At 35.8% G+C, this 14,548-nt stretch overlaps 1 protein-coding gene across 1 annotated transcript in view; it reads right to left on the reverse strand.

The window, feature by feature from the left end:
• Positions 1-1,427: 1,427 nt before the first annotated feature.
• Positions 1,428-14,548, reverse strand: part of LMO3 (LIM domain only 3) — a gene marked incomplete at both ends in the record, with an annotated part of 50,794 nt that continues 37,673 nt past the window's right edge. Inside the window, 2 exons of the mRNA XM_079775774.1 lie at positions 1,428-1,533; positions 12,144-12,269. Coding sequence (XP_079631900.1) covers positions 1,428-1,533; positions 12,144-12,269 — 232 coding nt within the window. The remainder of the gene's footprint in view (positions 1,534-12,143; positions 12,270-14,548) is intronic.

Here is a 14,548-nt window from a genome sequence, read left to right on the forward strand (position 1 = left end):
CATAATTTCTGTTTCTAGAACATTTTCTTCTTTATCAGCTATCACGTAGGTAAGGGAATAACATTTCACCTTTAAAAAATGGAATGACAGATTTCATTTTAAGTGTGATGTATACTGAGTGGGTAATTACAGAAAGCAAGAGTAAGACACATCAAACTTTAAAGTGTTCACTTTTAAACATTAAAATAAGTGGCATGTAATACAGAAAAATATATAATCACCAGTTCTCAGCTTTTTATCAATCCCTTTGTTTCTCTTCTTCTAGAAGATTCTATGAGCACTATGTTGCCCGATCAAAAGTAACCTCACTACTCAAATATCATCATAGCGTCAATGTGCATTATCATGATTTCAGTAGATTCACACTCAAATCCTTTTAGTGCCAGAAATTTATCAGGCCATAAGTTATTAAACACTTAGCTTTTATGGAGCGATCTGGGCTAAATTTGTATAAGAAATTTAATCATTTTAAGTTACCTTATAATTGTGTTAATACTTTCTTAAAGTAACCCTTTGGAAAAAATTTACATGATACCCAAAGGCACTAGTTCACATAAGGGGTGAATGGCTGAAAAAAACAAACAGCAAAACCATAATATAGGTAAAGAGCGCGCGTGTGCGCGCACATATACACGCACGCACACACACACACACACACACACACAGAAGATATTAAAAGGATAACTGTTAAGCTTTAAAGTTATTCTAAAAGTGGCACTTTTCACGTTGGTATAAAATGAAAGTGCTTTAAGATGAAATTTTTATGCATTTTTTAAAGCTGATCTTAACCCCCTGAAAATAGGGGGTTATAAAGAGAACACTGATAGACTAAATCATGGTGGCAATCATAGTGAATGTTGCTTAAAATGCTTTGTGTGTGTCTTTATTTTTTAGTTTTTTAATGTTGCTAGACTTGCTTTATCTATATGTGTATCATTAGTGAGATTTGCTCTTCAATTTTTTACTAGAAAGTTACAGCTCATTTAAAATAGCTGGTAGATACAGAAAGCATAAATATACAGTAAGTTTAAACACTGATTGTACTAAATGCAACAATACAAAGAAGCAAACAGAACACAAATGGTAACACAATAAAACTGTATTACATTTGTGCTTCAAATATTACAATACATTATATACAATAGTCCAAAATAAACATCTCATGCCAAGTGACACAAAAAGAAATAGCAAGCAAAAAACCCAGCAATATGTACATTATGTTTTTTCTTTAATAATAAACATTCAACTCTGAACTGGGGCAATATCACTACATACAGATGCAGTCCCCCTTTTATTTCATATATCCATCCTGCTTTCCTATATCTACGCTATTCAGTAGGTTCCCGTGTCAATTCTTATATACATGTGGAGCAAAAAAGATAAAAGAATGTAGTGCTTTGTGTTCTTAATAGGGTGATGTTGATAGATCAGCGAACCTGGGGTGCATAACCTTCTTTCATTAAACCTTCCTCGTAGTCCGTCTGGCAAAGGATCATGTTATTCTTGAGGAAAAATTTGTCTCCAACACAAAATCTGAAAATATTTAAAAAAAAATGAAATGTGTTAAGACCATTTCACTCAGATCTATAGATTTGAAGATTTATTTTCCTAATAATAATTTCACATGGTAATTCCCTGAAATAGAAAGCTTGGCTGCGAAAGTTCCCTTTATTGTCAACAACTAAAGCATTGTACACGAACTTTGAAATCCTACCTTTACATATAAAAATCACAGGAACATTGAGGAAAATAAATAAGAAAGCAAAGGTGATTTTTTATTTATTTTACCACATTAGAAAGAAAATGGAACTGATCTATAACATGGAACTGATCATTAAAACAAGAAGGAATGATGATATTTCACTGTAGTGGTTATGAAAGATTTCATGATTGGCCACTTATCCACTTTATATAAAAAATAAGTAAAGGCATTAAAATGAATCAAACAATTAGAAAATAGCCCATTTTAAAACTTTCCATTTAAAACATCCTTTTACTCTTTGTTATAAAAATGTGATTAAATTCTAGTAATTAGGAAGTGGTCATTCTGAAATGAAAGTTGTTTTAGCACCAGACTCTGATGTTGGGCCATATTCCTTTATTTATAGCAAGTTTATCAACTATAAAATAGTAAAAGTCATTTCTTGGAGCGCTTTCAATTAAACCAAAGGGCATAACCTGAACAAACTTCTTAAATATTGATGTGATACATAAACTAGTGCCCAGGAGCTAATTATTATTTTATGCAATAAAACAAAATAAATGCTCTTTTTTTGTGTAATTTCCCCACGGTGACACTTTGGATACAATTAAGGTCAGAAATAAATGCTTGTGCAGTTTCTGGTACATTTAACAATAAAGTAACTCTGGGGAGATCTGTATATATTTTTAATTGTAACAATTTAACCTTCAAACAGCAGTGTCTGGTAGAGTTGACCCAGTAAAACTACTTGTAATTATACAAGTTGACCTCACTGACCTTTGATAGTGGTCTCTCTTTATCAGATAGTCTATTTCGAAGGATGTTCAAGCAGAAATCTTAGTGGATAGATTAAACTGTGTACTGAAAGCCACCCTTTAATGTTTTGTGAAGTTGAGAGTTTAAATGAGGAGCAGTTGGACTGATTTACATTTGCAAAGATTGGAATGCTAGACAAACAGTGAACCTATTTATTTTCCAACTGGGTAGCTTTGGAAATTTATCCTTATTCTAGCTTAAGTAGATAGAGGGGGAAAATGGTGCAATAAAAAAAAGTAGATTGAAAAGAATTAGCTTTCCTCTTAAAGAAGATTGGTCTGTTGATTTGTGGAATTTACTTTTTTTTTCCACCCAGGATTACTGCCTGCTGATGATGTTGATTGAAAATACAGAGCATGTGCTGATCTTGAAATCCTGGAGTTGTGTGTGGTCAAGACGATTGGATGCAGTGAACAGTCAAGTTTGGATTTTGAGTACATCTTCTTTTTATTGGCTGCACACTGTAAACTTTAAATATTGTGTTTAAAAAGTGGTGCTGGAACAGACCAGTTTTTGCAGATGATCTTGAGGACTAAGACATGTTGAAGAAAAGGACTGGCCTAACAGCCAGTTTAAATATTTAACTTTTGCCCGGCCATTGTGGCTCAGTGCTTGAGCATCAACCTATGAACCAGGAGGTCACGGTTCAGTTCCTGGCTAGGGCACATGCCTGGGTTTCAGGCTCAATCCCCAGTGTGGAACGTACAGGATGCAGCCAATCAATGATTCTCTCATCACTGATGTCTCTATCTTTCTCTCTCCTTCTCTTTGCCTCTCTGAAATCAATAAAAATATATTTTAAAAAATACTTAACTTTTTTGAGGTTATATAAAATAGCATGAATAATATATGTGATTACTGTTCAAAAATTTTCAATTTATGTTAATATTGCAATTAATTTGAACTAAGAAGCCTGTAATAAAATATCAAAAGTAAATAAATTCAGTAAAACACTCATGCTCCAGCTGATATTACTGAGGTGTTTTTTTTTCCTAAAAAAACAACTAAATTGGAAATAACTCTTTCAACTCCATATTGTCTACAATTTTGCTTTAATTTTTAAACATAACTTTTAACAATCACCTTAATTCTATTCACTATTAAATTAAAACGTGTTTGTTTTGTTTTTTTTGTCATGTCCTATCATGTCATTTTTACCTTCAGAGGCCTGGAAATTTAGATAATTTTTATTTGTAGGTTCATAAACTCTGATTAATCAGAGTGAGAAAAAAAAGATATAAAGTACATTTCATACTTTTCCTGAGTTAGTTCTCTGAGGGTAAGATAAAACAGCTACATCACTGGATTGTAGGGATGTTATAATAAGAAATATATGAAAGGTAGAGAAGCATAGTGTAAGGAATAGGGCTCAAATCTCAACTTTCCACTTAAGATATTAAGATGAAACTTCAGTTTTTCTTATCTCTAATATCAGTCACTTTTGCAAGTTTATGATAAAGAGTAGAAATGGAATATGTAAAGCTTTACCTCAATGGCTGAAATGTCGGTAATTATAATAGCCACCTTTCATAAAGTACTTACCAGGTGCTAACACAAATCGTGTACACAGGTGATCACATTATTCCTTTCATCCAACCTAGATTACAGATATTACCATTGACTTTTAAAACCAGAGGCTTCCTCCCAGAATGTAAATACCTGACCACGGTTTCATAGGTAGGATGCATGTGGTACATGAAGGAAAGGAACCAGGCTTCTTTGGATTCAAGACCCTTGCTTTTACCTGTAGTAAAAGCATGAGGCTACAAAGTTATCTAGATTTTTTTGTGTGTGTGTGTTATAATTATTCCTTTTCATAATTTTTTAAAAAAGGCCTGCCTACCATTCGATGAGATGGTAAGATACATGGAATTCATCTGAAGTATTCCTACCTGAATATTTAGTTACTAATGTATTGTCAACTGGATAAAGTACATTTTATGTGCATTTCAATTTAGACTTAAAGGTCGGGATGAAATGAAGCATGGGTGAGGAATGTCCCAATTATACACATAACTCAAACAAAAAACAGCCTGGAAAGCTATGGTTAAAGGCAAATTATGGTTGGGATGCAATTAAAATTGGTATCCTCCTTTAAAATGTTTCAAATATAAGCATGAAGAAATTAAAGAAACAGCAATGCAGATATTAGACACTTAACAAAATGATCTATAACTGTGATTTTTTGTATGTCAGGCTAATTTCCAATGCTATATAATCAGCTCCTTAAGAGATGTAGCACTTAAAGAAAAAAATATTTTAAAAGCAGCGATGGCCAGAGAACACTGCTAGTATATTAATAGGTAGGGCTAAAATTCCTGAAAGCAAACTGAAAGTAATCCTCATTACTTGTGATATAGGCAGTTCAGTTAATTTTTCTTTTATTTAGAAAAATATGTCAAGATGCCTAAAAAGATTTTTTAAACCATCTAATCGTGATGTTTTGGAGTTAATAATAGATTTAATTTCCAGATTTTTTGAAGTGATTCTAGTTGAAATCATGTGGTCTTATACAGTTGAAGTACAGGAAATAAGTGTGGTTAATAAATCATCTGTATAAAATATGGGCTTAGAGTAGTTTTGAGCAGGTTATCAAAAGCCTCTGCTAAGAAGCATCCATATGTAACATACTTCCTAAGAAATGAAAATGTTAACTTAGTCACCTTATTTCCCTGAAATTAGTGATGGTCAATTATAACTAATTTCCATTTCACAACACTTTAAAAAGAGGTGGATTCAACACATATATCCAATGTCTTTACTTTCCCATGGAGCATCCTCAGGTATTAGATACTTACCTTGTTTGCAGTAAGAGGTGCAGGTATATACTCACTGTCCCATCACGATAGAATTGTGCACAAATTTACTGTCTTTTCCCAACAACAGCCCCGTTGTCATTACACACTTCATTCGTAACAATCTTTTCTGCACCATGTTACACTACATGCACCCTGAGTTCTGCTAGAAATTGTCCAAAGTCTACCTTACTATAACACAACTGTATCTGATCACATTTCTATCCACGTAGCCAGACAATAAAATAGCCTTCTTGCAACAGCCCTCATAAGGGCTCTGAGTCCACAGACTGCCAAGGTTCAGATCTTGGGTCTACCATTTTCTAATCGTGTAACCTTGAATTAGTTACTTAAGTTGTTTGTACTTCAGTTTCCTCGTCTGTGAAATGAGATCAATGATGCTACCTACTTAGGGGTTATTTTGAGTTTTAAGTGAGTTAGTACATGTAAAACAGACTCCATGGATGGAGGGCAGGTTGACAGCAGTCGGGAGGGGTGGGGCTGGGTAGGGGTATGTGGAACGGTTGAGCAAAAGAGAAAAAAGAGAGAAAAAACTCATAGACACTGGACAACAGTGTGGTGATTGCCAGGGGGATGGGGAGAGGGAGGAGGTAGAGGAAGGTATAGGGGGGATAAATGTAGATGGAAGGCGACTTGGGGTGGTGAACACACAATATAGTATACAGATGATTGTGTTGTGGAATTGTGCACCTGAAACCTGTATAATTTTGTTAACCAGTGTCACCCCAATAAATCTAATAAAAAGAATATAATAAAGCATCTTATTGTAATGCTTGATACATTGAATCAGTAACATTCAAAAATTATCTATTAATAGCAAAGGCAATAATAAAATGTCTGAATAATGCAATATAATGATAAAAAACCAGGCTCAGCCTGTGTAATCACAGGGATAGGCATTTAAATCTTAGTTGCACTAATTTTAAACCATGTAAAGACACAGACTACATTCACACTTCTGGTAGTTACTTAACACCTCTGAAAATAAGTTCCCACATCTATAAAGTAGAAAAAAAAAAGTGCTTTCATTATTATTTGCCAATGATCATCTTTTCATCTTTGCTTAGAATGTTACCTAGCCAGGGATAGGAACGTAAATGCTAAACATTCTTCAGTTTCCACTCCTTCCATCAATGTTCTCTGATCAGGGAGGATCGTGCTTTCCCAGAGCACTTACTTAGTGTATCATTCATTTGCTTTGGCATTTCAAATTTTCTCATAAGTGTGTAATAGGTTCCCCAGCCTGGACAGTAGTGCTGAGGTAAAATGACATGAGTTTTATTTCTTTTGATCCCTGTGAAATACTACCATAAATTGTACTATCGCTTGGGGTGGGTGGTCAATAAATATTGGTTAAGATGGATTTGTTCCAGGATCAAATAGCTTTCAATCACAAAGGTATTTTAGATGCAGTGATTTAGATTTGTATTCATTTCAATGTTCAGTCACTGACTTTCTACCTTTACAATTTCATCTCCTGCTCCTTATTCCATTCCTCACTACCATCCCTACCAAATTCCTGGCCTCATCTCTGAGCACACTGAGCTACTTTTCATTTCCCAAACATATTAGATTAGTGACCTGGTGCATGGATTCGTGCACATTGAAAGGAAATTAATTAGAAGGTGGCCAGCGGGACGGGGAGGGACTGGGCGAGTAGGGCGGGACACGCCCTGGAGCCAACATCCCATGGTCCCTCCCCAGTGTCTGCAGAGTGAGTGGGGACCCTCCGGCAGGTGGGGACTCTCGGCCTGGCCTGCGGGGATTGGGCTGAAACTGGCTCTTTGACATCCCTTGAGGGATCCTGGAGTGTGAGAGGGCACTCTGCAAAGTTGCTGTCGTACAGGGTGTGGAACGCAAATGCAAGTGTGCAGTAAACCAGATTCCGGGCCGACAGTGCCCCAGGAACAACATAACCCACGGCCAAAGGTGGAATCGCGCGGCCCTGGGAGGAATCGGGCTCCCTCCGCTCTGGTTTTGGGGTGTGTCACCTGAGAACCGTAGCTGCCAAGTCACTGCAGCTTGGCAGATCCTGCATTGAGTGTCTGCCTCCTGGTGGTCAGTGCACATCATAGCTACCAGTCGGACAGACACTTAGCATATTAGCCATATATATATATATATATATATATATATATATATATATATATATATATATATATATATACACATATAGATGTTCTCACAGCGCCATGCCTTTCATGCTGCTCCATCTGTCTGGGAATTCCATTTCCTCACTACTTCCTGGCTTCCTCATCTCCCCCACCCCCGACCAGACACACTTCCTATATCCCAACTAGTCTAGGGGGAGTCTTTCATGAAACCCAGCACATCAGCCTGTGATGCTGCCCTAAGACTCCCAGCATGGACCTCTTGTCCTTTTGGATGGATCTGTGTCCCATCAATTTCACTCTCCCGTGAGTCCCTGATGTCCCCTCTCGTCCCTAGCTCTGAATACCTTTGAGAGAGAAACTAAATTGTACTCCCCTCTGTTCTTACAGAGCCAAGCACAAAGCTTTTATCCTTTAATAGAAGAAAATGAAATGTTATACAAGTCTACATATTTGAGTCCATTCCATTCCAAGCAAGCATGTCGTTTCCTTTTCTTATAAAACCATCATTTAGTTTTACAGAATTTTCTAAGGGGAGGGGGATTATTCACATTTAAGAGATTAACTATTACACAGAATTTTCCAGTTCTAAACGAGACTCGAGTTATTATACAAGATACCCAAAATAACCTTCCTCTGATTTCCTTTCAAAATAGAGAAGCTTTTAGATGTTTACTTCAGAACTCTTATGTTTTTAGCCAGAGCCTTCTAAAAAGGGCAGAGAAGGTATATACTGTACAAGGGAAACCCATCCTGAAAGTTTATTATTGCCAATAGTTTTTAAACATTCAGAAATATTCACTATTCATAATACTTTGATTGAAAAGGTAGATGGAATGACTGCTAAATAAAATTCATAAACATGTCTGATACTATGTCAGTTGTCAATAAAGTTTGCTTAAGGGAAAGTGCCTATAAATTACCTTTATGCCTTAGGTTTCACTTGGAAAAGGAACAATACTATGACAAAGACTCGGCTACTGAAAGTATAGGCTCATGTGGCATATGGCTTTATTAAAGAGGATTTCCTAAGGAAATGTCAAAGTAAAAGCAGAATCTCCTATGTTGCAAGCCTTCTGGATTGAGAGTAACAAAATTGTCTGCTTTGCTTGGCTGATGAAGATGAGCTGACTTCCTGCATTAAAGAAGTTAGTCTTGTTGGGGCTGAAGTGACAAGACAGTAAGTAAGTGCTAATTGTGCAGAACCGGAACTATGCAGTCCCATTGTGGCATGTAATAAATGAAGCGAACACAGAAATATATGAGGTGCTTTAATAATGATATTAGAGTAGTATTTTGCAGCAATAAGAAGGTGAACAGTTTTAGAGTCAAAATTTAGGAGTGTTTGTCTTACTTGACTGAGTTCTACTGAGGAGACAGACTTAATTGTGAGTGCAACTGTGTATTTCAATGGTGAAATAAAATAAAATACGATTTGTAAATAGCATTAACAACCTACAATTACTTTGCATCATAATAGAATTTAGCCTGGGTTTAGCGCTTGAATGATGTTTTAATTTTCTGTGTAGAACATGAATAAAACCGGTAAGCCTGCCCTAATAGAAAAATGGACAAAGGGCATAAACAGGCAGTCTCCTAAAAGAAGAAATAGCAAAGCGGCACTAGTAAGCAAATGAATGCTAATTAAAATTATAATGAGATGCCATATTTCTATACATCTGATGATTTATTATATGAAGCTTATCCATAAAACTGAACACAAGAAAATTTAAAACACCTTAAAGGGAACTTTAAAATTTTTAAAAATATGTTTTTATTGGTTTTTAGAGAGAGAGGAAGAGAGAATGGCCCCTACTGGCGATGGAGCCCACAACCCTGGCATGTACCCTGACCAGGAATCAAACCTGTGACCTTTCGGTGCATGGGATTTTACTCAACCAAGTGAGCCACACTGGCCAGGGCTTAAAAGAATTTTTAAAGACAGGTACAAAGGCACACTATATTACATAAAAAGGCCAAATATTAAATATTAGGGTTATTTGCTGTTACTTTCCTTTAATCCGCTCAAATGTGCCTATAATATAAAGTATATGCTATATATCACTTGTCATATATGCATAAAAATTGTACAGCTGGCTACACACCAAAATATTAAAATATTTTCTCTTAAAATAGTGAGCTATGAGATGATATTCTTTATCCCTTTGTATTCTCTAAGTTTTCTACTATGAATACATGACCATTTATAAGTAGAAAAGCAGTAAATGTTATGATTGCATGATGATAACTGTATTATTAGTGGGTGGTATTAGTGGATCAATGTAACAAGTAAACAGAAGTATTTTAAATTTACTACTAATACACATGTGTGTACATGTATGCACACATGTACACATGTCTACTTTTTTACTGTGTCTGTATTGATGTGTGGATATTTGTGTTTCTTTATTCATATCCTTACATACAATAAACAACATGTGCATTTGACAATTTATCTTTGGTTAAATGTCTCTGTAGACCGAATAAACTATGTTGAGTCCAGGCATTTGTTGTGAAGACTCAGGATGTTGTGAGATGACTTCTTCAATTATTTCCTGTTCAAATTATATACAGCAAGGTATGTATACTGAGTCACATTCTGAATATCTATTTAGCAAGAGATATTATTGACATATATACCTGTTCAAAATATATTTCATTGATTTCAGAGAGGAAGGGAGAGGGAGGGAGAGAAACATCAATGATGAGAAAGAATCATTGGTTGGCTGCCTCCTGAATGCCCCTCACTAGCGATGGAGCCTGCAACCCGGGCATGTGCCCTGAGCAGGAATCGAATCGTGACCTCCTAGTTCATAGGTCGACACTCAACCACTAAGCCATGCCGGCCGAGCTTGAGCTATATATCTTGTGTAAAAACCAAGTTAGTGAAATATTATTTGGTAAAAGTAAGTTATAAATATCAAGGTAAAAGAACTAGTTTTTGAGAACCTATTGTTTTATTTCCTAATTTCTAATTCTAATTTCTAAGAACCTATTCCCAGTATTTATATAAATTATTTGATTTTATTTTCAAAATCTGTAAGACAAGCATTACTGTCTTTATTTTAAGGGTGTGAAAACGAAATCAGAGAGGTTAACATTCCCAAGGTCACAAGCTGATTCAGGTTGGGGCTGGAATTTGAATCCAGTTCTCACTGTAACATCATATTCTTTCTACTGCTCTGTTGGGCCTCATAAGAAGGTGCTGCATTGAACAGTAAAACAGCAAATTGCAATAACTGAAAACTGGGCACAACTAATATTTTCTGATTACATACTTTGTCCAGGTGTTTTCACACTCGCATGGGATTTATTTCCATTAAAACCATCAAGTGTACTAATTTTTGAAATACATTGTTAATGATGTGTGCATTTTAATATTCTAATATCCTTTGCATTTGTCACATAAAATAGGTACCGGTAGTATATAGTTCCCAGTGGAAATAAAAGTTATAACTTTCAATAAAGAAAAACGGGATGAAGTCATAAGCCTTTCAGATGAAAGAATTCTCTGCAATTGACTAATCCAGCTCCCTTGTGTTATTAATGAGAAAACTGAGGTCCTGAGAGCTAATATTGGTTTATGGTCAGACATATTATTAGGGGCAAAGTTCAGACCAGAATTAGGTTTTTAGATATACTGTGCAACACTCTATTCTTCAATGCTGCCTCTCCAATGCTGATAATTGTTTAATTATTAGCTATCTCTGGCCTTGTTCACAAAGAGACTTGAAGCAACTTAGAAAGTACATATAAAACAAGGTTAAAATTCAAGATAAGAAATCAAGCCCGGCTGGTGTGTCTCAGTGGTTGAGCATCGACCTATGAACCAGGAGGTCCAGGTTAGATTCCCGGTCAGGGCACATGCCTAGGTTGTGGGCTAGATCCCCAGTGTAGGGTCTGCAGGAGATAGTTGATCAATGATTCTTTCTCATCATTGATGTTTCTCTCTCTCTCTCTCTCTCTCTCTCTCTCTCTCTCTCTCTCTCTCTTTTTCATTCCCCTTTCCTCTCTGAAATCAATAAAAATATTAAAAAACAGAAATCAAGAGGTAAGGCAACTATAAATATGAACAATAAGAAAAATACTACCTGCCACAAATCCCTATTTGCCTCAGTGAAAATGTGTTTTCTCACAGAAGTAGTATGAAAAAGTAAAGATATTTTAAATGTACTTTTTATTTTTTATTGATTTCAGAGAGGAAGGTAGAGGGAGAGATAGAAACATCAATGATAAGAGAGAATCAATGATGAGAGAGAATCATTGGTTGGCTGCCTCCTCCATGTCCCCTACTGGGGATTGAACCCGCAAGCTGGGCATGTGCCCTTGACTGGAATCAAACCTGGGGCCCTTCAGTCCACAAGCCAGCACTCTATCCACAGAGCCAAACCGGCTAGGGTTTAAAGAAAAACAACAAGGAAGAGAATGAATAATAAGAAGACTAAAAGTTTACAGAATTGATTTCATTTCCTATCAAGCCCTGTTATGTGATGGGTTTCTTTTACGTAGAAATGCAGTTTTGAGACCTTCCTCCTCAGTGGTTCGTTTCTGGCACTGAATGAACATTTGCAGAAAATGAAAAATGCGGAGAGTAATTGCTTTAAATAAAGTGCACTGATATCATTTCCCATCTGTTAAATAAATAGCCAGAAAAGAGACTTTCACCGTTTTTTAGGAGACAAAATGAAATCTGAGTACCTCTGATTGCAAAGCTGACATGCAAAGCAGTCCAGGTGGTAAACATTGTCCTTGGCACGCATCACCATCTCGAAGGCAGGGATGAGCTTACTGCAGGCAGCGCAGTTTCCCGTCACGCCGAAGAGCCTAGAACAATAAACATTTTTTTATTCTTCAAACTCTTACAGGAAAATCGGAGACGGTGACTAGAGAAGACGCTAATACACTTTGCAAAGCTGTTGATACACAATGCCATATGATGTACTCAAGTGAGTTTTATCCTAGGTATATACATAAATATTCTTTGGTGATACATACTCAGTTGACCTTTCCTGATGAAAATCACATCTTGTTTGAGAAGCAAAGGAAAAGACAAATACATTGGGAAGCTTACACACGCAGGAGTCAACAGGGGTGACTTCATAGCTAAAGTCTACTTGTTAGAATCCGGAGTAAATATAAAAGCAATGTAACTTTCATCTTAATGCCACACATTAAACATCTTACTTGGAAAAAAAGACCCATTTGAATGACTCCCTATTTTTGTCACCCAGTTGCTAAATGGTTTGCCGTTATTATTAAAGGGCCATTTATGAACAAGCCATTTAAGTAGTCAAAAATCATTACAGGCGCATGCACCTTATGGCCCTATACTATAGTTATAGCTATGATTATGTTATTCAGGTAGCACATTAAAGTAAATGAGGCTATAAACTACACAGAGCTAGATCAGAAGTGGAAACATAATATACTGTAAGAACCACTGGAATTGTCTGGGGGGAAAAAGGTATTTTTTTAAAAAATCCTATTTGCTGTAGATTCCAGTAAATAGTTATTGTAATGACCTAAAATATAGTACAATATAAAATGTCTCCACAGTTTCATAATGGGAGAAAATAAAATATTTTATCCATTTTTACTGGCAATATTTAAACCAAGTCTCTTTAAAATTGTTAATGGTGGTAAAGAGTTATTACAAATACTATTCTGTGCATAGTAGTTAATGCACTTTTTAACTAGGAAGCAAAGTAGATGAAAAACACCACATCTGCCAGTTTCCTTTTTTTCTCCAGCATCAGGCTGACAGGAGAAAAATATAATGGCTCTCATGGGAAAGACCAAATTAAAAGCAGTTCTAAACTAATGAATTCAAAGGTGCTATGGAGAAAACTCATTTTAGTTATAAAAATGTACTTTAAAGAATCTTAGCCTTTCGTTTTATTGAATTTAAGGATTACGCACAAATGTGCTGAAGTTTCTCTTATTACTTTCTATATACTCCGAAGATATGCTCCTTTGCTTAAGGCATGCATGTTCATTTTCAAGTGTATAACTATTTCCTCTTAGCAGGCTAATGATGATTGTTGGAAAGAGTTATGAGAACGGCTTCGAAGTGTCTGGCCAAACTCGTAATCAACGTTCAAGCTTATGTTTTTGTTAGATTGTCTCTTGAAGAACTTAAGCGCCTTGAGGGTAGAAACTATAAATGCTTTTCATCATCTGTACACTCGATAAAACGTAAGCAAGGTTCATATTCAAGAAGACTAAATTAAAGATGGTCGCATGCTTCTTTTCCCTGAAAAAAAAAATCTTTAAAGCGTTTCAATATGCTTATTTTAAGGAATACAACTCTAATAACCTTTGTGCTCTCAATCCCTATTTTGGGAAATAATTTTTTTTAAAAAAAAGAATGTCATTGAAAATGTAATATCTTGCATCTCCTACTGGCAATCATTAAAAATGAAACCACCGCAAACTAAAGCTTTCATCCTATTCTTTTGTCAGCAGATTTCTTCGTTCATTCCAACATTTCACATTCACTTTTCGTGTACTTCCTGTGATCTGTTCAGGAGGCACATCACTTACATGAGCATTTGTTTCTTCTTTCTTTCTTCTTTTTAATTTTTTTTTTTTGAGAAATAAGGAAATCTTAAAAAGTTCTTTATTCCACGAATATAGATGCACTTGTGGATATAAAATGCGATTGGTCTGAGAGAAAGCAGTGTTCAAGGATGACTCCGTTTGCTCATACCTAATAAACATACACACACAATGCCATTTTGAAATTCTGGACATAGTTTCCCCCAATTTCAATTGCTCTCGCTAGCTGAGCATTTATCAGCTACCTGATTAGAATTTGTTTCCACACAAACCATTGATCATCAGCCTATTACTAGGCAAATGACAGTTAATTACCCACTACATTAACCACTGGGACCTGAGACCTGCTTCTGCTGCCATCAGTCAACATGATAAATGTGGCAAGTTCAGTAATGCATGGCCAGCCCTGAGCTGCCTGCTATACTGTGAACAACCCTCAATCTCACTTCCAGGCCCAGGAAAATCTATGGCAATCTGCATAATTACAAGCTCCGGGTTAATAACAGACAAATGATTTGTTGCATCTAAACAAAGTCCTTGGAATG

The sequence above is a fragment of the Cnephaeus nilssonii genome (genome assembly GCF_951640355.1).
Source record: "Cnephaeus nilssonii genome assembly, chromosome: 6".
NCBI classification, from domain to species: Eukaryota; Metazoa; Chordata; class Mammalia; order Chiroptera; family Vespertilionidae; genus Cnephaeus; species Cnephaeus nilssonii.